The 24484-nt window shown below is 40.2% G+C and overlaps 1 protein-coding gene and 1 long non-coding RNA gene across 2 annotated transcripts; both read right to left on the bottom strand.

Moving 5' to 3' along the window:
- Positions 1 to 41: 41 nt before the first annotated feature.
- Positions 42 to 12143, bottom strand: LOC149661114 (heat shock protein 70 B2-like). Its single transcript, XM_089842508.1, has 2 exons — positions 11980 to 12143; positions 42 to 2862 (listed from the first exon to the last, which is right to left on the bottom strand). The coding sequence occupies exon 2, from the start codon at positions 2672 to 2674 to the stop codon at positions 770 to 772; it is 1905 nt and encodes a 634-aa protein (XP_089698634.1). The 5' UTR covers positions 2675 to 2862; positions 11980 to 12143; the 3' UTR covers positions 42 to 769.
- A 1415-nt stretch (positions 12144 to 13558) lies between these two features.
- Positions 13559 to 16213, bottom strand: LOC149661113 (uncharacterized). Its single transcript, XR_016368786.1, has 6 exons — positions 16090 to 16213; positions 15918 to 16011; positions 15576 to 15852; positions 14601 to 15297; positions 13978 to 14471; positions 13559 to 13902 (listed from the first exon to the last, which is right to left on the bottom strand). It is a non-coding gene; the product is annotated as an uncharacterized LOC149661113 (long non-coding RNA).
- Positions 16214 to 24484: the final 8271 nt, after the last annotated feature.

Below are 24484 nucleotides of genomic sequence, written 5' to 3'. Positions count from 1 at the left end.
ATCTTTTTTTTTTTTTTTTTTTTTTTTTTTTCCACCTACGAGCACTAGTGCTTAGCCGTTAGGCCTTGAGCACCAGGAAGAATGGAGCGGGAGACCCTACGCGGCCCAGCACAGACGGGGGCCGCTAGGTCGTATGTGGATAAGCAGGGAAGGAAATGAGGTTTACTTGGGAGGTGACGGAAGGTGGAATTGGGGTAAGTCACCTCCGGCGGACACGGGACAGTCGGCACCTATAGGGTAGGATCGCCGACATGTGTCGTATTCCCTCAAACTTTGCCGCCCAGAAGCTGGGCTTACAGGAGCGCGCCACACTCCCGGCGACTGAGAATCTTAGAATTCTATCCATTAGTCAGACTTCTAGGAAGCTAGAAGCACCCTTAGAAACGTCTCCCATTGGCTGAAAAAGCTGGGACAAAAAAGGCCGCACGGCGTCGCATATACCTTACTTGTATAGGACGCAGACGAACATGCTGGTTACATTAGTCCAACGGGCGTGTTTTACTTATCAGGGGTAATTATGGTACTTATGCTAATACTGAAGTTGCATTACAAATACAATAATAATTAGTCACACAATAAATAACGTGTAAAAGTTTATGCTTTATTAAATAAAGTACAGCAAATAATTTAAATAAACAGAGTAAATTATTACATATTTACAATGAAAAATATTATACAATATTTTCAGAGGAACTCTATTAATGACAATATAGTTTTTGTCACTTGGAACTTTATAAAAAATACTTATATTTAAAATTTTCTTTTTTAATTAGTCCACTTCTTCGACCGTTGGCCCCTGAGATGTTCCATAATTTGTGGGTTGACTATTAGAATTACCACCGTGTAACTTAGCCATTATTGGACTACACTGCGATTGGAGTTCTTTTAATTTGTGATCGTATTCCTCTTTTTCGGCCAAAGTGTTGTTATCCACCCAGGAGAGAGCCTGATCGCAAATTTCATTGACGCGCTTTTTGTCTTCGCTTGATAGTTTCTCGTTGGGAGCTTCGTTGGCCGCTTGTTTGACGCTGTAGGCGTAGCTTTCGATTTGATTCCTAGCCGCGATTTTCTCCCTCTGTTTATCGTCTTCCTCCTTGTATTTCTCCGCGTCTTGAACCATTCGATCTATTTCTTCTTTCGAAAGCCTTCCCTTGTCGTTGGTGATTTGGATGCTGTTGCTCTTCCCCGTGCTCTCATCTTTGGCGGTGACGTGCAAGATGCCGTTCGCGTCCAAATCAAAGGTAACCTGGATCTTCGGAACTCCCCTGGGCGCCGGCGGAATACCGCTAAGTTCGAAGGTGCCCAACAAGTTGTTGTCCTTCGTCATGGCCCGTTCCCCTTCGAATACTTGAATGTTGACGCCCGGTTGGTTGTCGGAGTACGTCGTGAAGGTCTCCGATGTCTTGCATGGGATTCGACTGTTGCGTTCTACGAGTTTGGTCATGACGCCACCGGCTGTCTCGATGCCCAAAGAAAGAGGGGCAACGTCTACTAAGAGAACGTCTTTGATGACGTCACTCTTGTCTCCCGTAATTACGGCGGCCTGTACCGCTGCACCGTAGGCTACAGCCTCGTCTGGGTTGATTGACATGCACAAGTCTTTTCCATTGAAGAAATCTTGGAGCAATTTTTGAATCTTGGGAATTCTTGTGGAACCACCGACTAAGACAATGTCGTGGATCATGGATTTGTCCATCTTGGCGTCTTTCAACGCTTTCTCTACAGGTTGAAGGGTGCCGCGGAAAAGGTCGATGCAAAGTTCTTCGAACCTGGCTCTGGTGATCTTCGAGTAAAAGTCAACCCCTTCGAAAAGAGCGTCAATTTCTATTGAAGCCTCGGAGCTGCTGGATAGGGTTCTCTTAGCGCGTTCGCACGCCGTTCGCAGCCTCCTTAGAGCGCGGGCATTGCCTCTGATGTCCTTCTTGTATTTTCTTTTGAACTCTTCCACGAAATGATTGACCATTCTGTTGTCAAAGTCTTCGCCACCCAGATGGGTATCACCGGCTGTCGAGCGAACTTCGAACAGTGAGCCTTCATCGATTGTCAGGATGGAGACGTCGAACGTACCACCGCCAAGATCAAAGATGAGTACGTTTTTCTCGCCTTTGAGCTTTTTGTCCAAGCCATAGGCCAGCGCGGCTGCCGTTGGTTCGTTGATGATTCTCAAGACATTGAGACCGGCGATGGCTCCGGCGTCCTTCGTAGCTTGTCTCTGAGAGTCGTTGAAGTAGGCTGGAACTGTGACGACGGCGTCTTTGACTGGTTGTCCCAGGTAAGCTTCGGCCGTTTCCTTCATCTTTGTAAGCACCATGGAACTGATTTCTTCAGGGTTGAAGAGCTTCCTCTCACCCTTGAATTCCACCTGGATCTTCGGCTTACCCCCAGAGTTAATGACGGCGAAGGGCCAATGTTTAATGTCCGCTTGTACTGTCGAGTCATCAAATTTTCTTCCGATGAGACGTTTCGCGTCGAAAACCGTGTTTTCAGGGTTGAGGGCAACTTGGGATTTCGCCCCGTCCCCTATGAGTCGTTCAGTGTCGGTGAAGGCAACGTAGCTGGGCGTCGTTCTGTTACCCTGGTCATTGGCGATGATCTCCACCTTTCCGTGTTGGAAGACACCGACGCAAGAGTACGTCGTGCCAAGGTCAATTCCGATGGCAGGAGCTTTCACCATTTTTCTCTCGTAAGCGGTTTTCAATGTAATATTTATACACGTTGAAGGCTAATTAGATATTAATAAGTATATTCAAACTTTGTTGAATAGTTCAGTGACTTATAGTTAATAGCACTAGAATTTATATTAGACGAATTCAAGCTATCGCTTTTTCAAGTTCAAGTTTAAACTTTCTGTGTCTCTACTCTCTCTTTGGAGTTGATTCTGGGGAGATTCACGAGCGCGCGCTCTTATATACTGTTAGCTATCGTTCTAGTGTGTTCCAGAGAGAGCCAGAGAGGCGGAGCGTCGTCTTGCGTCGGTGCGTCTACCGTTCTGGAATTTTCGAGAGAGAACGAGAGAGACGAGGTACTACTATACCTTGTTACGCTTGCTAGGAGATAACAAGCAACGCCAAGCCTTTCGCTTTAGTATGAAAGATGTTTGAAATTATGATTCCTTTATCATAGTGGGGAAAATTCTAGAATGAGTGCCTAACGTAAATGAATTGTTTTTAGAAATCGCGCTTGATAATCAGTTAAAACTGAGTTTTATGGAAACGTAATGCAAAATCACGCAAGAAACAATCTTGATAAAAGCGTTTACACTCAGATTTTCAAAATTCTGTAATGGCTTTGCTGTCTATGGCATTATAGTAAGGCTGCACAAGTAAGTTATATACTCTTCTAGATCTATGTTATAATTATAGTAATGCAATATTTTGAACGGTATTATGCTAAGGCATTTGATAAGACACGGGAAGCACAGACAATTCTTAAGATAACAGTGTGGCTTTCACATGAGTATAGTAAACTTGTATACTTCAATTATAAACAAGTCGGGAAAACCAAAATATTACCTCTCCGTGTCGAGAAGATTATATAACCTTAAGTATCCAATGAAAACGTCGACCTTTTTGCCCTCATCCTTTCCCGCGCTTTGCGCTTCCGCATTTCATACTTACTCTCAACATTATCTTCCTCCATTTTACATATAAAAATCAAATACTCACAAAAAGAAGTGGCAAAAACCTGCTGGCTCTTTACAACCACTTAATTTGACTTAATATCCAATTTCCAACAACAATAATATACCGGTAGTTTAATTGACAACCTACTAGCATCGAAATTCTCATTAAGAATGGCTCCCGCGGATAAAAAACGGCAATTTTCAACTAGGTGGGCGTTATCTCATTAGATTTGAAAAATATCATTTGTCTTTTTTACCAATGCCTAACCGTTTGGATTTTTTAAAGCTTTCTAGCACCAAAAAATATTTTTGAATGAGGATAAAAAAGGTCTGTCCTCTCTTAATTTTTAAAGCTTTTCTCATGATTACTCTATACAACAGTAACAAGGAGTATAAACCCATTAGTGGAAGCAGTATTTTTTTCCCAAAACAATCTCGCTTATGTTTATGCAATGAATGAAATATATCACAATGCAGGGCCTTGATAGATATAGGGGGCAATGAAGGAAATATATCGCATGCACGGGCCTTGGTAGATATAGGAGGCAATGATAATCTCTCTCTTTGCACGAGAGGTTTATCTTTAATATTTAAATAAATATAATTATTTTTAATTATTTTAATCTTCAATAATTAACATTAATAATAGTTAAATCGTTTAAAATAAAGTTATACCTATTATCTTCTCAAACTTTGCTAATATTGACGTTTAAAGTGAAGGGTACCCCTCCTCCCGCTTTCTTCAGATTTTGGGGTATATATACGATTCGTTTCCATTATAATAGTAAGGAAAAACCGCAAATGCGAAAACCTTTGGTAGCGATCCTACCTAAGGGAGCGGCTAGACGTTTCTAGTAACCCTAGCTGATCGCCGCGTATATCCTAACCAAACGATGATAATGGAGTAGAAGCCAATGATACAGATTGGTGTCTATGTGGAATAGACGGTAGACCAGTGGATGGTGGTGTTAGAAGGCAGTGTAAGTGCAGACGGGTGTCAATGTGGGATTGACAAAGAACAGAAGATGGTGGTGATTAGAAGCCAGTAAGAACAGACTAGTGTCCGTGTGGGATGGATAAAGACCAGAAGATGGTGGTGTGAGAACTCAATTAGAGGAGCCATTTCCGTGGCTGTGAAAGCAGTTCGGAAATGGCGAAAACGTTTGCTCCGATACGCAAACTGCGAACGCGGTCACGTGGGTGTAACAACAGACAGACACACAGACACACAGACAGACACACAGACACGGCCGTTACAGAACCTCTCCTGGACTACGTCAAACGGAGAGGTAAAAACTATAACATAATATTAATAACAAGACGACCCAAGGGCTCGTAATCGTAGCCCCATCGTTCGAGTGAATAGCCCCTCTATACTCTACCCTAATGAGTGGATAACCCCTCTATACCTTACACTAATGAGTGAATAGCGCTATCTTTTACAATTCCTAAATGATTTACCGTGCAGAAAATCAGAGTGAATAGCGCCTCGATGCTCTACCCTGAACAATGATAAAATTATTACCCGTATAAATTTACTTATGCCGCAATTGTAATATTCCGGCGAATCGAAGAATCGATAGTTTTAGTGATTATCCCCTCGATGAGTTTACAACATACACTTATGCCCATGTACACTTATCGCTTCTTATAATTTCTAACATTACGTACTTAACGCTCAATTAATACACGTACAGATAGTTTTAGTTTATGACAGACTTATGCCGACGCATAATTTTCGCACCTTATAATATTTCTTATGGCCAGTAGCGTTTGAAAGAGAAAGAATTCGGTAAAACACCCAATAATTGTAATATCCCGGTGCCTTCAGACCATTCTAAAAAGAACGTCAGTAAATACTTGCTTTTGCTTTCAAAATTTCCCTCGATTCCTCTGAATGTTGAAATAGGGGAGCGGGCGGTATTGAAAGCGTGAAACTCTTATTGTCGACGGGTGAGAGGAATATTTAAGGGAGAGTATATGGTTTAACCTAACTATCATAATTCCCTTCCTTTTAAGTAGACGAACGAAAAATATCAACTTCACCACAATTCTCTCCCTTTCACTTTCCCTTCAATGACGATCGAAAAATTTTATACTGCCAAAGGCGCTACTGTGACACCCCTACTACTACAACAACAACAGGGCAGGTCAAACTAAGAGCCTCATCGTAGATGTACATCATACGATGTGGCTAAAAATTATTAAAAATCATAATAAAAAACAATAAGGAATTAAAATTATAACCAAAATATATTAATGAATACAAGTTGGGAAACCAAAATATTACCTCTCCGAGTCAAGAGGTGTACTACTACAAACTTATTTACCTAGAAGTAAAAATTTACGAAATATTGAAGCAGTATTCCAAACATAGCGAATGTACAGTAAAGCAGACGACATTTTACATCCAATAAGGATAAATCTTGGACACATGGAAATCAATCAATGGGGAAAAGAACAGGAAATGAAGTCTACGCTTCAGCTGATTACCCTATATTCTGATATCTACATTCACAACTGGTTTGCAGTGTAAACTCTATCGTCTCGTCTCACCTCAACAATATTCTTAGTTTGCCAACTTGAATGTTAACGTTAAATAACACCAAAGCTAAATTGTAGCTAGACGCACTAATAGTCAATGCGCACCATAAAGAGAATAATAAGTCTGTCTGTAGCTACTACCCGTTTACCATTAGCCCCTTTACTAATCTAATTGCCAACATGATCTTTTCTTCCATTATAAAATCTTAACCTGATTATTCAAGAGTGTATTTAACTTTCGGCTCACTCTGAACCGTTGATGTCTCTTCATTACAGACACGAAAATCAAAGCCAAAAGTTTTATTCACCCCAGGCCTCAATTATTTACTCTTTGTTTCACTAAGCCTATTGCGCATAATACTTGTTATACCCGCCGGAGTCTAGGTCTTAGTTTTCTTCATGAAACCACTAAACCAAGGATTATTCTATATACAGATGTAGTATAGCTTAAGCAATATATAAACAGCCATTTCAAATAACAATATTAAAAAAAATCTTTGGAATATCAAAATGAAACAGAGCTTTAAAGCTACAAAAGTACTAAATGCATCATAATTACGAAAAATGCTTCCACATATTCACTTTATATTATGGAAAAAGAGAATATTAAGGTTCTGTATGATTTCTTAACACATCAACACAAGGCTAACTGCTAACGCGACGCACTAGTGTAACAATGGACGGACACACACAGACAAAAACAAAGACTGCTTTTTAACTCTTTCCGTATTAATTTTGAGTTGAGAAACAAGATTATCTTAAATATTAAAATAAATATAATTAATATTAAATATTTTCTTCGTCAGTTGTTTGCCTTATTGAGCGTTACATCGTTTTGATAAAGAACAATTAAACATTCTTGAGAGATTTGACTAATATTGGCGTTTGAAATGAGGCATACGCCGGTTGCTTCGCCTTACCCAAATAGGTAGTATATAAGGGTGTCGAACTACAGCTAAAAGCAAGAACAACCGCAATTGCGAAAACCTTTGGTGGACAACCCACCCTAGGGAGGCTAGACGTTTCTCGTAACCCTAGCTGATCGCCGCGAATGTCTTAACCAAACGATGACGATGGAGTTAGAAGCCAATGAGACAGATTGGTGTCTATGTGGAATAGACGGAAGACCAGTAGATGGTGGTGTTTAGAACCCAGTATGTACAGACTGGTGTCCAAGTGGGATGGACCAAGACCAGAAGATGGTGGTGATTAGAAGCCAGTATGTACGGACTGGTGTCCAAGTGGAATGGACGAAGACCAGAAGATGGTGGTGATTAGAAGCCAGTATATACAGACTGGTGTCCATGTGGGATGGGCGAAGACCAGAAGATGGTGGTGATTAGAAGCCAGTATATACAGACTGGTGTCCATGTGGGATGGGCGAAGACAAAAAGATGGTGGTGATTAGAAGCCAGTAAGTACAGACTGGTGTCCGTGTGGGATGGACAAAGACCAGAAGATGGTGGTGTGAAAACTCAAGTAGAGGAGCCATTTCCGTGACTGTGAAAGCAGTTCGGAAATGGCGAACACGTTTGCTCCGATTTGGAAACTGCGAACGCGGTCACGTGGGTGTAACAACAGACACACACACAAACACACACACAAACACACACACAAACAGACACACACGATCGTTACAGAACCTCTCCGTGACATACGTCACTCGGAGAGGTAAAAACATGATTTTATTCTCTTTTTATTAATATTATGTTATAGTTTTTTATAATTGAAGAAAACTTTTATTTACTATACTCATGTGAAAGCCACACTGTGTTATCTTAAGAATTGTCTGTGCTTCCCGTGTCTTATCAAATGCCTTAGCATAATACCGTTCAAAATATTGCATTACTATAATTATAACATAGATCTAGAAGAGTATATAACTTACTTGTGCAGCCTTACTATAATGCCATAGACAGCAAAGCCATTACAGAGTTTTGGAATCTGAGTGTAAACGCTTTTATCAAGATTGTCTCTCCATAAATCTCAGTTTTAACTGATTATCAAGCGCGATTTCTAAAAACAACGCAAAACAATACGTTTACGTTAGGCACTCATTCTAGAATTTTACGGTTTTACCCCCTATGATAGAGGAATCATATTTTCAAACATCACTCATACTAAAGCGAAAGGCTTGGCGTTGCTTGCTATCTCATAGGTATAGTATTACCTCGTCTCTCTCGTTCTCTCTCGAAAATTCCAGATGGTTAAGCATGGTTTTCACTTGGCGTAAATCACGACTTTTCGACCGACGTCAAGCGACAACCGAAAAAAACCTAGTTACGCTGAACAGAAATTACGTTGAGTGTGGCGATATTAGCTTTCTATTTTTTCGGCCGCGTTCAACGTTAACGCTCAGCGCGAGCCAATCAGCAATAAGCTAGAGTCGTGACGTCATTTTCGCTCACGCGTGTTCGGACATAGCCCCCTGGATCACGCGACTCGCGGACGCAAGCTGCTTGCGCTATAGAAGCCCGCCCAAAGAATTATTTTCCTATGTTAAAGCGCGTATCGGGGATTTTTGCTCGAAAAATCAAAGCCGTCAGCTTTTAACATGGTCGTCTATGGGAGGAACACCGTTTTTTTGCCCTAATTTGGCAAATAATGGCTCAAATCTCTTGAAATTTTAATCGGATGTGTAAAATAAGGTTTGTGATTTTTGTGCAAAATTTCAAAAGATTATATCGTATAGTTTTCTTGTAAAAAAAAATTAAAACTTAGACAATAATCAAAGCCGTCAGCTTTTAACATGGTCGGCTATGGGGGGAAATAAGTTTTTTGGCCCTAATTTGGAAAATAATGGCTCAAATCTCTTGAAATTTTAATGAGAGGTGTAAAATAAGGTTTGTGATTTTTGTGCAAAGTTTCAAAGGATTATATTTAGTAGGTTTTTTGAAAAAAAATTAAAACTTGGCCGAAAATCAAAGCCGTCAGCTTTTAACATGGCCGTCTATGGAAGGAACACCGTTTTTTCGTCCTAATTTGGCAAATACTGGCTCAAATTTCTTGAAATTTTAATGAGAGGTGTACTGAAGGATTTTTAATGATCGGGCAAAGTTTTAAAGCTCTAAAACCAATAGTTTTCCCTGAAATTCAATAAAGCTTTGTTTGTACATGAGCACAACCAGAAGAACTAGATTGCTTCCGGTGACCTTTGATACCTGTCGGCTTTTTTCAGAGCGTGTTTGGTCAAAAACCTATATGATAATCATTTCTTCCTAGATGCTATTGAAAAGATAGGAAATAACATACGGAATTCAGGTGCTTGCCAATGAACTGATGTGGTTCAGTTTAATTTTAAGAGGAAAATTCACAGCTGACACAAAGTTATTCTAACTGAAATTTCCCAACTATTTGAAAGGAAAACGAACCTATTTCTAAGATTTTAATGCTTTAACCATGCAAATATAAATCTAGGGAACTTCTAACTGTGGATACTAATTAGCATTTCAGGAATTATAACAAATTGTATGTGCTTATGAATTTTTTATTATCACTAGAAAATTACAAATTCTCTCTGGAAGGATGGAGGATTGAAGGTGGCAGGAGAGTGGGAGGTAAAGTGAAAACAAGTTTCAACAGCTAGTAACCAGTTTTTAGCCATATCGTAGTATACGATAGGCTCTTAGTTTGACCCGAGCCGTCGTAGTAGTAGTAGTAGTAGTGGCCGGGGTTGTCGCTTCGTTATCGTCAGATTTTAGCTTAAAAGGAACTTTATATTACCACAACCCACCCATAGGGGTTACTGGGCTCGGTTAGAGATTTAATTTTAATTAAAATTTTTTCAGGTCAGACCCGGGATTCGAACCCGGGCCGCTGGCGTAGCAGACAAACTCTCTACCCACTCAACCATAGAGACTTGATGGAAACCTCGAGTTTTTTATTATTTATTCTTATCTCTAAAATGTCGGGGTGATGTGGGGTGGGGTACCTCTTAATCTGTGGGGTGGGAAACTTTTGAATTTTTACCTGTGGGGTCGGATACTTATGAATTTGTATGTTTGGGGTTTTCATATTTATTTTTTTTATGTATGTGCTAATTAAATAGATAACGATTTTCCCCGTTTCCTCATGTGTTTCGTTCTCGTTCGGTAGCTATCGTCATCTATGTTATGTTTGACTGGAACGTTTTGGCGGTTAATTCAAATGTGGGTTTAGACAGAGCTAACATAGTGTTAAATGGGCGTTATGCGTCTGATCATTTTAGCATTGCTAAAGGTAATTCGAGGGGATAATCACTAAAATGCGTAATAACTATAACTAAACTTTCTCTTTCAAAAGTTTCTGGGCATAAGTCCTTGTTAGAAATTTATAAGATGCGATAAGTGTGCATCGGCATAAGTCTATGTTGTAAACTCATCGAGGGGATTATCACTAAAAACTATCTGTTCTTCGATTCGCCGGAATATTAGAATTACAGCATAAGTAAATTTATACGGTTATAATTTAATCACTGTTTAGAGTAGGGAATCGAGGGGCTATTCACTCTGATTTTATGCACGGTAAATCATTTAAGCATTGAAAAAGATAGCGCTATTCACTCATTAGGGTAAGGTATAGAGGGGTTATCCACTCGTTAGGGTAGGGTATAGAGGGGCTATTCACTCGTACGATATGGCTACTATTACGAGCCCTTGGGCCGTCTTGTTCTCACCAATATTTCGCAACGAAACCTTACCGGGAAATTTAAAATGAATAATGGTTGTGTTCATGTACAAACAAAGCTTTATTGAATTTCAGGGAAAAAACTATTGGTTTTAGAGCTTTCAAACTTCGCTCGGTCATTAATATTCCTTCAGTACACCTCGCAATAAAATTTCAAGAAGTTTGAGTCAGTATTTTCAAAATTAGGGGCAAAATACCTGGTTCCTCCATAGACGGCTATGTTTTAATTTTGTTTTACAAAAACCTACTAAATATAATCTTTTGAAACTTTGCACAAAAATCACAAACCTTATTTTACACCTCTCATTAAAATTTCAAGAGATTTGAGCCATTATTTGCCAAATTAGGGCCAAAAAACTTATTTCCCCCCATAGCCGACCATGTTAAAAGCTGACGGCTTTGATTTTCGGCTTAAAATGCTTGATACGCGTTTTAAGGCCCATTGGGCGGGCTTCTATAGCGCGAGCAGCCTGCGTCCGCGAGCGCGTGATCCAGGGGGCTATGGTTCGGAAGAGGCCGTCCGCGGTCCGCCATCTTTTTATTTATTTCTATCCTAATCGAGTCAGTTACCAGTACAAATCCCTGAAAATACCGAGGTTCAATGCTGAAAGGTTTATTGAAGAGGTTAGGAACAATACAAATCTGTATGATATTAGAAACAAAGATTGCAAAAAAAAAAGACAATAGATGGACCGCAATTAGTGCAGTGTTCAGTTTATCTGTTAAGCCTTGGTTCCATTATTTGCTGGAACTACGCTAGGTGAAAACGCTATAACGCTGGGCGACAACGTAAAAAGCAAATCTGACGTTTGACGTCCAGCTGCAAAGTAGTTTTTTCGGTCAAGTGAAAACCATGCTTACGCACCGACGCAAAACGACGCTCCGCCTCTCTGTCTCTCGAACACACTAGAACGTTAGCTATAACAGTATATAAGAGCGCGCGCTCGCGAATCTCCCCAGAATCAACTCGAAAGAGAGAGTAGAGACACAGAAAGTTTAAACTTGAAAAAGCGATAGCTTGAATTCTTCTAATATAAGTTCTAGTGCTTTTAACTATAAGTCACTGAACTATTCAACAAACAAAGTTTGAATATACTTATTAATATCTAATTAGCCTTCAACGTGTGTATAAATATTACATTGAAAACCGCTTACGAGAGAAAAATGGTGAAAGCTCCTGCCATCGGAATTGACCTTGGCACGACGTACTCTTGCGTCGGTGTCTTCCAACACGGAAAGGTGGAGATCATCGCCAATGACCAGGGTAACAGAACGACGCCCAGCTACGTTGCCTTCACCGACACTGAACGACTCATAGGGGACGGGGCGAATTCCAAGATTCAAAAATTGCTCCAAGATTTTCTTCAATGGAAAAGACTTGTGCATGTCAATCAACCCAGACGAGGCAGTAACCTATAGTGCAGCGGTACAGGCCGCCTTAATTACGGGAGACAAGAGTGACGTCATCAAAGACGTTCTCTTAGTAGACGTTGCCCCTCTTTCTTTGGGCATCGAGACAGCCGGTGGCGTCATGACCAAACTCGTAGAACGCAACAGTAGAATCCCCTGCAAGACATCGAAGACCTTTACGACGTACGCCGACAACCAACCGGGCGTCACCATTCAAGTATTCGAAGGGGAACGGGCCATGACGAACAACCGGAGTTCAGTTCCTCTTACCAAAACGATAACTCAATCAAGTCTATTGATGATAATAATTACTTTGAACGATTGAACACGCTGAATTCCTAGGGTCAGACACAAACCTCTCTCTCTCCGAGTATAGCGCTTTATTCGAGACCGTTTCTTAACAAGCGATTTTAGGCGAGGCTTTATAGTACTGGGCTGGCAAGTGAAAGGTCCGCGGTTCGATTCTCCGTGGAGGAAGAAAAGTTAATAAAAGAATTTCTTCCCTGTATCAAGTTTAAAACTCCACCTGTGAACTGTAACGTTAACTAAAAAGGAAAATATTTTCTCTCGACGTTCAAAAATGACGAACGAAAAATTTTATACTGTCAAAGGCAGGACTGTGACGCCCCTACTACTACTACTACCCGCTGGGCTTTTGATTAATTTAATTAATTTTAAGGGGTCGTCCGTAAATGATTCTTATCATAACTTTTAAACGGTGGCCTGGATGACAAAATGCCATAGAATATTTTCGACTTAAAATCGCTCATAGAACCCGCAGTAGTTCGGTTATACCACCATTTTAGAATCACCCTGTTCACTTCTCCCTACCTCGCAACAGCCATCATCTATGAAGTATTTTTACAGGCTAGAAACGGTACCGTTCCTCCCGAACAGCGAGGCAGAGAGGTGAAAATAAAAACACTAGCGTCGCGTAGTGAGAAAAATGTGCTTTTCTTACAATCGTATCATGGTTGTATCTTATGCAGCGGCTTCTCACTTGCGCGAAATACAGTTGAATCCCGCCGTTTCTACGAAACGTCAGATTATCTTTGCAGTGGCCATTTATCACAGTTCTCTCGAGAGAGGAAAATTTTTCTCTTCGCGACTAGCGCGCGTCGCGAGGGGGAAAAAACTCAGGCCTTTTCACTCTTGCAAAGTTTTTTTTTCGGGTTTTCTCTTCATAGATTATGTCCACGGTACTAACCATTATTGAAGTGAACTTCGTGTAAGGTAATATATTTCTGCTACTAGTACTACTACTACAACAACAGGGCAGGTCAAACTAAGAGCCTCATCGTAGATATACATCATACGATGTGGCTAAAAATGACTAATTAAGCTGAACGTGGCGGCGTCCTTCTTAAAACTAAATTTAGTCGGCATTAGAAGCAAATTTTAAGCTTTAGATGCAATATTCCAAGTGAATGTTAAGACGCCAACTGTAAAGAGAAAAACTCTAGCCTATTGTTTCCACGTCCACCCAAGAGGTACAATAGAATCGCGTCATTTACTCATAAGAACGACGTGGCGGCGTAATTCTTATGAGTAAATTGACTCGATGTAGGACGCGTTTTTATTTGGAGGAAGTGTACTCCGAGGGGTCTCGCCAGTAGCCCTAATCCCCTCTTAACGCCAACCTATGGCTCGATGACAGAGCCCTGGTAAGAAGAAAAAAAACAAGATAAAGGTTATTCGTTGAAATGTTCTTGCAATGGGGGAAGCGGAAAACTCACCTCTGGCTCATCTACTTCTTTAGCTCGCTCAAGGCTTTCACATTTAGCAAAGTTGCCATGGTTTTTGGGTTATGGCCGGAGCGCTGGTAACGCGTTAACGTTTTCGCCCGCTCCACAGCAACGCTCATTAGGGTCGTTGACACTGACAATGCCAAGTACTTCCTGGCGAGTTTGGCCAAGTTTGTCATGGCGGTTGCCTTGGCCCTCCAGCTGTCCAGGGGAGCCATGTTACTTTTTTATCCACTTTTTGTGGTAGGGCTTCCTTTAAATAAAGGCTGACCTCCCCAGAAGGCGATGCTGGCAATTTCTTCGCCTATGATCCACCAGGTGGAGCCAGGGAGGGGAACATGGAGTCTCCAGCTTCGGCTTCCGGCTCATTTTCTGTTTCCTCCTCGTCTTCCATGTCTTTTTTTGGACTATTTGCAACACCTCATCGAAACTTGGAACGCGAAACGCTGGATATTTTTCGATCCATTCTGGAGTAACAAACTGGCCTGTAAAGAGATAAATGCATACATTATAATTTAAATAACTGTGTAATAGAATTCGCCTCCGGGAGAGGATATCAATAAGGCAAGAGACAGAGGGTTAGCCTAAGATACTTCAAAGAAAGAAAATTTTACCTGTGAACATGTATCTTTTCTGGCGTGGGTCCAAAAACGAAGCCAATATATAATTTTCATCCTTTATAACACTAGCGAACGTGTCAGAGTTTAATAAAGTCAAGAAAGTGTAAGCATTTTAGCTTTCTGATCTGGACGAACGCCCCGACTAGTAGGCCCAGCATGGATGAACCTCAGACCACCTACCTGGGTAGGTGGTCTGAGGATGAACCAATACTGAAGGACGGATGGCAGAGGAAGAAAGTTGAAAAATACTTGTTAATTCGCCTTCTAGCGGCAGATAGTAGCAAACCGGATAGTGGGGGGGGGCTTATGGGGGAATCAGCGTTCTCAAGAGGGAAGCACCTAGCGTCTTATTTTGTCTAGATGGCGCTAGCTTTTTCCCGGATTTAACTCGGCATTTTTCATAACCCCGTCCATTTTGGGGCTGAAAAGGGGGAAGTAAGCTTAACATTGGTTGTTTAGTCGCTTAGTATGGGGCTCTATGGGCTGCCATAGGTCCTTCAGTATTGCTTAGTCCATGGGCCCAGAGTCTTCTCCGCCACTAGCTCAAAAGATTCGAATTCTTTGACCGCTACTTGGATGGGTTTATACAGCTCCAAAAACTCCCTCATGACGTCCATGTCATTCGAGCTTTTATCTGCGCAATCTAAGTTTTCCAGAGTCGAATGAAGATTCTTCTAATTACAAGACCAGTCTGCATAGTGAAACATACAGGAAATATCTCCGAATGATTTTGAAATTCAAATTAGGTTCAGATTTTAAGGATAATTTGAAATATGACCCTCCAATCAATCTCAAAACGCCCTGCCTTTTTGTTAACAAAAAAGGAATCGATGAAAAATCACTTGATTTTCCACTTCACCCTCCCTTTAATGGAGCTCTAGGGAAAGCCACTAGATTTTGAAAGCTATTGTTTTTAATAATTTAACCCTCCTAAAGTGGTATGTCTGAAGAAATATGAATTTATAGTACCTTAAGCAGAGATCCAATTCCTTCCATTACTGATTGGAATCTCGTAAAATTCCTTTCAGAACACACCGAAGAAAATTTTCGACAAAGTCGGCGAATTTTTTACAGTGGAAATCCATTTTTCGACTTTTCCCAAAATACTGCGGGGACACTTCCAGTTGACGTAGGAAAACCATATACAGAGCAATGGCCATGCATGTTAAGCTCTTCCATGGTGATTGCACTGAAAACCCTTCTTCTGCTCCATTTGTAATTTAAATTATCTCCAGCGTCTTGAAACCTACAGGAAATTGAAAATGTTTGTTTCAACTTCCAAGGGTTGTCACGTGGTTCAATTTTAATTACCATTTTCGGTCAGTGAGCCTGGCAAAACCCACGACTTTGCGTTATTGTAGTCGGAGAGAACCTTTGGCGCGTCCATCATGAGAACCGAACACACCTGCGATACACGAAAACTTTATAATAAATAGTTTGCTGGGAACAAAATCATATATGGGGATAATTTTAAAGTACATACTTCTGAGGTTTCTATTCCGCTTTCGTCCAGGGCTCCCTTAATCTTCCGAATATTGCCTTCGGATGAGAGTGGCATGATTTGAACAAAACCTACAGGAATTGCGCGGTGATGGTGATGGTGAAATTTATCGACTAAAATTAAAAATATTTAATTATATTCTTAAAAAATATATAACTTCCAAGGAAGTAAAGCAAGAACCAGAACCTTTATCGAGTGATAATGTTAGTTCAGAGTTTCACTTAAATCGTGTCAAATTGGAAAACGAAGCTGCAACGCCTCTCCCAGTGAACGAAGTGATTTATTGCCCAGATCCTGACGCTTCGAGTTTAGAATCAAGCGTAAAATGGGAAGAACCAATTAGTCACCTGATTCGGGGGATTATGTTGGATGCTATTACCCCAGTAGCACAATCGACGTTGGGCCAACGGAGTCGGTTCGAGGTCCAACCAACACTGACGTAAAAGCGTCGGTAAACTTTCATTTCGACCGTCGAAATGTCCTATCCATTTAAGCGTCGGCCCGACTTCCGGCCATAGAAATTTTGCCAGCACTTTAACCGACTCTAAAAAGTAAGCGTGTCCAGCTCTTATATTATCAAACAAGAAGTCGGCTTTGTTATCTGGTTATGGTCGGATTATTAATCTATTTGCGGTCGGCTTTATCGACTGTTATTTGTCGGATTTATGTTTGTTTGTGGTCGGCTTTATGGCTTTTTTATGGTCGGCTTTACGGCTTGTTTATGGACGGCTTTATGGCTTGTTTATGGACGGCTTTATGGCTTGTTTATGGACGGCTTTATGGCTTGTTTAGGGTCGGTTTTGCGACTTGATTATGGTAGGCTTTAAGACTTGTTTATGTTCGGCTTTACGACTTGTTTATGGTCGGCTTTACGACTTGTTTATGGTCGTCTTTATGGATTGTTTATGGTCGGCTTTATGGATTGTTTCTGGTTGGCTTTACGGCTTGTTTATGGACGGCTTTATGGATTGTTTATGGTCGGCCCTATGGATTGTTAATGGTGGGCTTTTGGCTTGTATATGGTCGGATTTAAGGCTTCTTAATGGTCGGCTTTAAGGCTTGTAGTTACTGTCTTCTAAACACCACTTTCATCTGGTCTTTTGTCCATCCCGCATGGACACCAGTCTCTACTTACTGGCTTCTAAACAACACTATCATCATCTATTATTTAGTCCCTCCCACATGAACACCAGTCTACACTTACTGGCTTCTAAATACCACCATCATCTTGTCTTTTGTCCATCCCACATGGACACCAGTGTGTACTTCCTGGCTTCTATTCCTTCATCATAGTTAAGGTTAAGATGTACGCGGCGATCGGCTAGGGTTACAAGAAACGTCTAGCCCCCCAATGGTGCAGTTTTCACCAAAGGTTCACGCAATTGCTCTGTTCTTATCCATTACTAAGATTCGAGACCTTATGTACCGATTTGAGTAAGACAACAATAGGCGTATGCTTCATTTCAAACGTCAATATTTGTCTAGTCTCTCAAGAATGTTCAATAGTTATTTTTGAAACGATGTAATGCGCAATAAGCTTAATAACTATCGAAGAAAATATAATTTATTAATTATATTTATCTTTATATTTAAGATAATCTTAAACCGTTGATACACTAGTGCACCTTGTTAGCAGTTTGCCTTGTCTTCATAATATAAAATCAGAAGTAAATGAACCGAAGTTACTTAAGACTCTAAAAACTGTCCAACACATTTGACATAACGCGGGGCTTTAAAAAAGCAGAACCTTTCATCCCTCCCTCGTCCTTGGCAGAAATATTGCAGAGGATTCTGGGACCAAAGACTATAAGTGACTGTGCCATTTAAGCCCGACTATATAGTCTTTGTTCCGGTATTTCAGTTGTTTTGGAAAAGTCGTCTGCTTGATCAAATTGATCTTGACGTCCAAGGCTTAGGCTTAGTACCTGTTGTTTACTTGCCGTTTCGGAACTGCATACCGATGGTTTCTGATTCAAATCGATCCCGAATTAAAAGCAACTTCAATTATGGCCAAAAACTTAAAGGAGAAATTGAATATTTATCTAAAAAATATTAAACGACCCTTCGTTATTTCAAGATTCCAAAGTTACAAAGACATTTTGAACTCAGCAACAGGCTAAAAGTATATTGAAATCCGCCATTTTAAAATATACAAATTTCCGACAACCGACTTCCGTTTCCACACAGCAACCGTTTGGTGGCGTTTTTAGAATAACGGCGCTTGAGAATGGGGTGCAGGAATGGGGGTTAAATAAGGGGAATTATAAGTAACTTGTGTTTAGCGAAGAAGCAATGGGACTCCAGTAACTTCGGTTCATTTACTTCTGATAAAATGAATATATTGAAAATTTTTTAAAAATTACGATTCCTTTAGTAGTTTTGTAGCTATAAAGCTGTTTCATTTTGATATTCCAAGAATCTTTTTTATATTATTATTTCAAATGGTTGTTTTTACTATATTGCTTAAATAACTGGTATTTCAAAGTGTTCTAAACATCCATCAAGTGTACAATACCGCGTATTTGTATGCTTGGTTTGACTAAATTTGCAAATGACCCAATTTGGGTTACTGCAATTACCACACATTTTTAGCGTTTGAAATAACCCCATCCCAAAGTACAGGGAAATATTTATCCAACTGCTACTTGGTTATTTTTTAAAAAAATTGTAGTTAAAATTCAAATAGCCCAACTCATTCAACCCATGAGTTTTAAGAGTGTACCTAGCTAATACCCCTTAGCTTTAAGAGTACGCTACATCATGATCTCGCTTAGCAATATCAAGGGCAATAGCTTATGCTCCCTACTCAATTCTCTGTGGTCGCACTCAGCCGTTTAATCCAATGACATAGGAATGATAATACCCTCTAGACCCCCATTTGAATAGGCTTAAGCTGAAGGCCATGTTGAAATTTTATATAGGTGACGTATTTCCGAGCATTTTGACACGTGATTAGAAAGAGTGCGACTTTTTTCCTTTGGAAATGAAGAAATAAGCTTAAAAGACATTGTCTCGAGCGTATATTCACTTCGCGATAATTTCAGTCGCGCAATTGGGGGTCTAGAGCTAGGGTGTTATAATTCCTATGTCATTGGTTCAATCAGCGCCAAACTTGATATGCCTACCTCTCTTAAGTTACTTTGATAAAAACGCATTTTAGTTGGTAAGGAGTAGAGCAGCCAACATAATCCTTCATTACATTAACCGACTTAAAATGTAACTGTCAGCCTACTCTATTCTATTGTTCCAGAAGTAAATGAACCGAAGTTACTGGAGTCCCATTGCTTCTTCGCAAAACACAAGTTACTTATAATTCCCCTTATTTAACCCCCATTCCTGCACCCCATTCTCAAGCGCCGTTATTCTAAAAACGCCACCAAACGGTTGCTGTGTGGAAACGGAAGTCGGTTGTCGGAAATTTGTATATTTTAAAATGGCGGATTTCAATATACTTTTAGCCTGTTGCTGAGTTCAAAATGTCTTTGTAATTTTGGAATCTTGAAATAACGAAGGGTCGTTTAATATTTTTTAGATAAATATTCAGTTTCTCCTTTAAGTTTTTGGCCATAATTGAAGTTGCTTTTAATTCGGGTACGATTTGAATCAGAAACCATCGGTATGCAGTTCCGAAACGGCAAGTAAACAACAGGTACTAAGCCTAAGCCTTGGACGTCAAGATCAATTTGATCAAGCAGACGACTTTTCCAAAACAACTGAAATACCGGAACAAAGACTATATAGTCGGGCTTAAATGGCACAGTCACTTATAGTCTTTGGTCCCAGAATCCTCTGCAATAATTCTGCCAAGGACGAGGGGGGATGAAAGGTTCTGCTTTTTTAAAGCCCCGCGTTATGTCAAATGTGTTGGACAGTTTTTAGAGTCTTAAGTAACTTCGGTTCATTTACTTCTGATTGTTCTCAAGGCCGACTGCAAAGCGGAGTTAGCAACTGAAGTTGGATAAGAGTCGGATTTCCGTTGTAAGTGCCAACTAGACCATAAACCGACGAATCTACCTCGAACCGACTCAAACGCGGAAGAAGCTTCATTATAACGAAATTTGAAATGTTTAGTATTGATCGGTAGGTAGTCGGATATGCCGACCTCTCGACCCTTAATGTTAATTAGATAAAAACCCATGCTAGTTGGTAAGGAATTGAGCAGCCGACCTAATCCTTCCTTACACCAACCGACATAAAATGTAACTAACAGCCAGCTCTATTTGTTTGTTCTCACGTCCGACTTCAAAGCGGAGCTAGTAACTGAAGTTGGATTAGAGTCGGACTTTAGTTGTAAGTGCCGACTAGACCATAAACCGACGAATCTACCTCGAACCGACTCAAACGCGGAAGAAGCTTCATAACAACGAAATCTGAAATGTTCAGTGTGATCGGTAGGCCGTCGGATATGTCGACCTCTAGACCCTTATTGTTATCTTTTATTTGATAGAAACGCATTTTAGTCGGTAAGGAGTCGAGCAGCCGACCTAATCCTTCATTACATTAACCGACTTAAAATACAACTATCAGCCAACTCTACTTTATTGTTCTCACAGCCGACTACAAAGCGGAGTTGGCAACTGAAGTTGGATAAGAGTCGGATATTAGTTGTAACTACCGACTAGACCATAAACCGACGAATCTACCTCGAACCGACTCGAACGCGGAACACTCGTGTTACTGGGGTACATAAGAATGAAAGAACCACCTTATCTTTACGAGGCGGTTAAAGTTAATTTGAATAATGTCATTTAGTTTCCATTTAACTAAAGAGTCTATGTATGCTTTCCAATTGATGAATTTCGTTAGAAACTTTCTAACTGCCTCAAAATAACTCCGTTTATGTAAGACTTTTTATGTATATTCTGTTTCTTCTTAACCTCTCTATTTGGAAACAAGCAGTCAAAACATTATTGAATGTTTGCAAGTGAAAGCTGAACGTATGTAAGGAAATCGATTTGAAAATAAGCCTTTTTATTAGAGATTTGTATTAAACCTTCAGGAAATTTTGTCCTCTTTATTTTGTTAAAATCAGATTGTGAAAGATTAATAGGGAAAAAATGTTAAGATTGCGTTTCGAAGGGTTAAAAAAAAAGAGTTTAACATATTCCATAATATATCGGCTCCACGATGTCTTATTTGACTTAAAAGTACTGGATAATAGAAAGCTTATTAAATGGTATTAGTGGTACATGGTGTTGTGTTATTACTGTATTAATAATCACGAGTTAAGTTCACTAGTTAAGTTCACTAATTAAGTTCGTTTTATTTAGTACTCATATACTAGCGCAGTACGCGTCCAGGTAATCACTGTTTCCGCGAGAGTAAAAAGGGAGAAGAAATAGGGGGCGAAAACCGGTTTTCAGGGGATGTCAACATGGCGTCCTAACGTGGCCAGAGCGGGTAGCCGGCAAGGGGAGAGGAAAGGGGGTAGGTAACTTGACGTCACGCGCAAAGACCCTATAGTTATTTCTAAATCTAATCAAGTGGACTATACTTAAGATTTCGTGAGTTCCAAAAACCATGGATTAACTAACGCTAGGGATTGTTCATTAACCGTGTTTCCCATGTATTTCTATCGCCAACTACATGTTCCGAATTATTCCTTGATTCCCCTCTTCATTCCCCCAATTTAATGGACCAAAACGGATGTAGATATGGCACCATCTCTAGGCAAAATAAATAGAATTTGCGGATTTTAAAGATGGCGATGCCCAATTTAGGCGGGATTTTAATTTTGATGTCATATGACACGTGATATTTGGTCCAATTTTCTTATAACTTCATGTTAGGGATAATAGCTGCTGCTAGGGGGCGTTTGGAAAATGCATACTTTATCTTTTGGATGAACGAACTATCCCTTGCGTTAGTTAATCCATGCAAAAACCAACCAAGGCTTAACGAAAAGGTTAAAGAGATAGATGGTGGAAAACATAGAGTAAGATAAAATATTAAGTCCCGCCTCCTTTCCCCCACCCCCCTTTCCCATGAAGGGGGATTGTCGTTGATTCTACCATGGTCAAAGCAATACTGAAGGACAGATGGCAGCCCTTAGAACCCAATACTAAGCGACTAAACAACCAATGTTAAGCTCACGTCCCCTTTTTCAGCCCCAAAATGGAGGGGGTTACGAAATATACTGAGTCAAATCCCGGAAAAAGCTAGCGCTATCTAGACAAAATAAGACGTTAGCTGCTTCCCTCTTCAGAACGTTGATTCCCCCATATGCCCCCCACAATCCCGTTTGCTACTATCTGCCGCTAGAAGGCGAATTTACAAGTATTTTTCAACTTTCTCCCTCTGCCATCGGTCCTTCAGTATTGCTTTGTCCATGATTCTACGAATAAGGTGTCCTTGTAAAAAATATTAAAAGTAAATAAGAAATTTATATTTTCGCACAAAATAAAAATTGCCATAAATTTGATTTGCTAGGGGCTAAGTCACTCGCCACAACTTTGTACATCTGATTTCTGAATTTTTAAGTGAATTCCGTTGATTACTGAATGAATTCCTTGATTTCCGTGATTACGATTATTTCAGGTGATTTCCATAATCTTTACACTGGTTTCCCGTTATTGCCGCATATTACCAAAAGAGTATAGATATTAAAACAAAAAGTACACTTTGTGGTGCCGTGTAATATGAGAAGACCTAACTCCTTTATCGCAGAGTAGTGTCGACCCCCGTCTGCGTATGATCACCTTCCCGACCGTGGCACAGGGAACAGGCCGTGAATATGCTCCCAAAGTAGCGGATGCTAGCTTATTTCAGTGTTTGCCAAAGTTTTTGAATTTAAGACACATCTTTTGCCCGATTATGCCAATTTTGTCTGATTCCTATATTGTTAAGCCATGGATAAAAAATGCGCGTGAGGAAAATTGTTTTCACACTAAAGATAGCATAAGTTTATAATGCCTCTAAGTAAAGAAATGGCTGCACTCCTATGGCAATAGTGTTTGTCTGGCTCCCTTTAATGAAACCCTACACTCTCTCCGTATCATTTATCACCTCAACTTCAATAGAAAATTGTACTGCCTAGCCTAGCGTTTCTTTTATCCCTTTTAGCAGACGACACGGTCATGTGAACACCGGAACTAGTTTCTCCAAATTCAGAGCCGGTCCCTATTTCCAAAGTTTCAGCTCCTCTTGGTATATTCTCTTTGGTCACAGTAGCCTGCGGAAGATGCCCAGTTGTAACCCGTATAAACTTATGAAGATAGTGATAGCATGAAAACAAATTTCCTCACGCGTATTCTTTGTCCATGATCTTACGAATTTGAGCGCGAGCGTTATTTTTCCAGACTTGAAACGTCACTCGTGACGAGTTATTATATTTTTCAATTAGCTCCTCCTACTTACCTATTAATTTAATTTTCTGCTTTCAATACTAACTAATAAATCACTAACAGTTACTAGAAGTATAACTGTATTTAAAAGTATTGCTGTAGTTAAAAAATTAATTTATCTCGTAACTAATCCATCGAAGATATTTCAAGAATGATAAAGTTGAACCACAGGCTTAAAATGTTACTTTTGAGAACCGTGAAAAATACAATCAGGGATATGTAATTTTAGAAGCAGGAATGGAGAACAGAGTAACCTGGGCGCCCGGCCAAGTCCCGCACCCCCTTCCCCGGGACGGAGGGGTATGAAAGAATGAGGCGGGCCATAACGACAAAGGTAAAAAGGAATTACGTATTTTTCGCCGTCCCCTTTAGCAACGTCATCAAAACGTAGTTTAAGTGAGCCAATAAAATAATAAAAAATTAAATCTATCCCTGATACCAGAAGTGGTATGAGACTAGAAGTGAAGGGCTCTAGCATTGGTAATAGATCCTGGCACTAGTGAACAAATTTGAGGATTTTATGCCGCTTCCCACGCGCTAAAACTAGAGAGAGAAAAATTGGTCGAGTTCCAAAAACATTTCCCACCCCCTTCCCCTCAACCTAAAGCCGCAGAACACGGACCCGGCTCCTTGAATCTAGTTCGGCCGTCTACCACCGCGAGCGTCTCACGTTTTGGAGGGAAAATTCTGAAACCGCCACTAGAGGGCCAACCGTTTGTGTTTTATCAAGTCTTTTCACTAATGCCGAGTGAATAATTTGGTTAGCTCAATACTTCTAGTATCATACCACTTCTGCTGATACTAGTTAAAAAAGACAAGCCGTGATATTATTTTGGAAATACCTCTAAACATTGTACATGGTAGTATAATTCATAAAATTACTCTTTAAATTATTTTCTAGTATTTTTTAATATGTAAATGGTACTGTCCTACTAAAATGTCGGTATCGGGTTTTTAGATCATAGTGTGTAAATATCGGTATCGGTTCCAGTTTGCACCGGTATCGATCGGTATCGGTTCCAGTTTGCACCGGT

The sequence above is a fragment of the Phalangium opilio genome, unplaced genomic scaffold, assembly GCF_054372755.1.
Source record: "Phalangium opilio isolate 3A_F unplaced genomic scaffold, DU_Popi_V2 ptg000070l_1, whole genome shotgun sequence".
In the NCBI taxonomy this organism is placed as follows: domain Eukaryota; kingdom Metazoa; phylum Arthropoda; class Arachnida; order Opiliones; family Phalangiidae; genus Phalangium; species Phalangium opilio.
Note: the sequence above shows the minus strand (reverse complement) of the source record. Positions and strands in the feature narration are given on the sequence as shown.

Bases quoted from the DNA above. Each gene is read 5' to 3' on its own strand.
- LOC149661114 (XM_089842508.1), bottom strand. From the start codon at position 2,674: ATGGTGAAAGCTCCTGCCATCGGAATTGACCTTGGCACGACGTACTCT.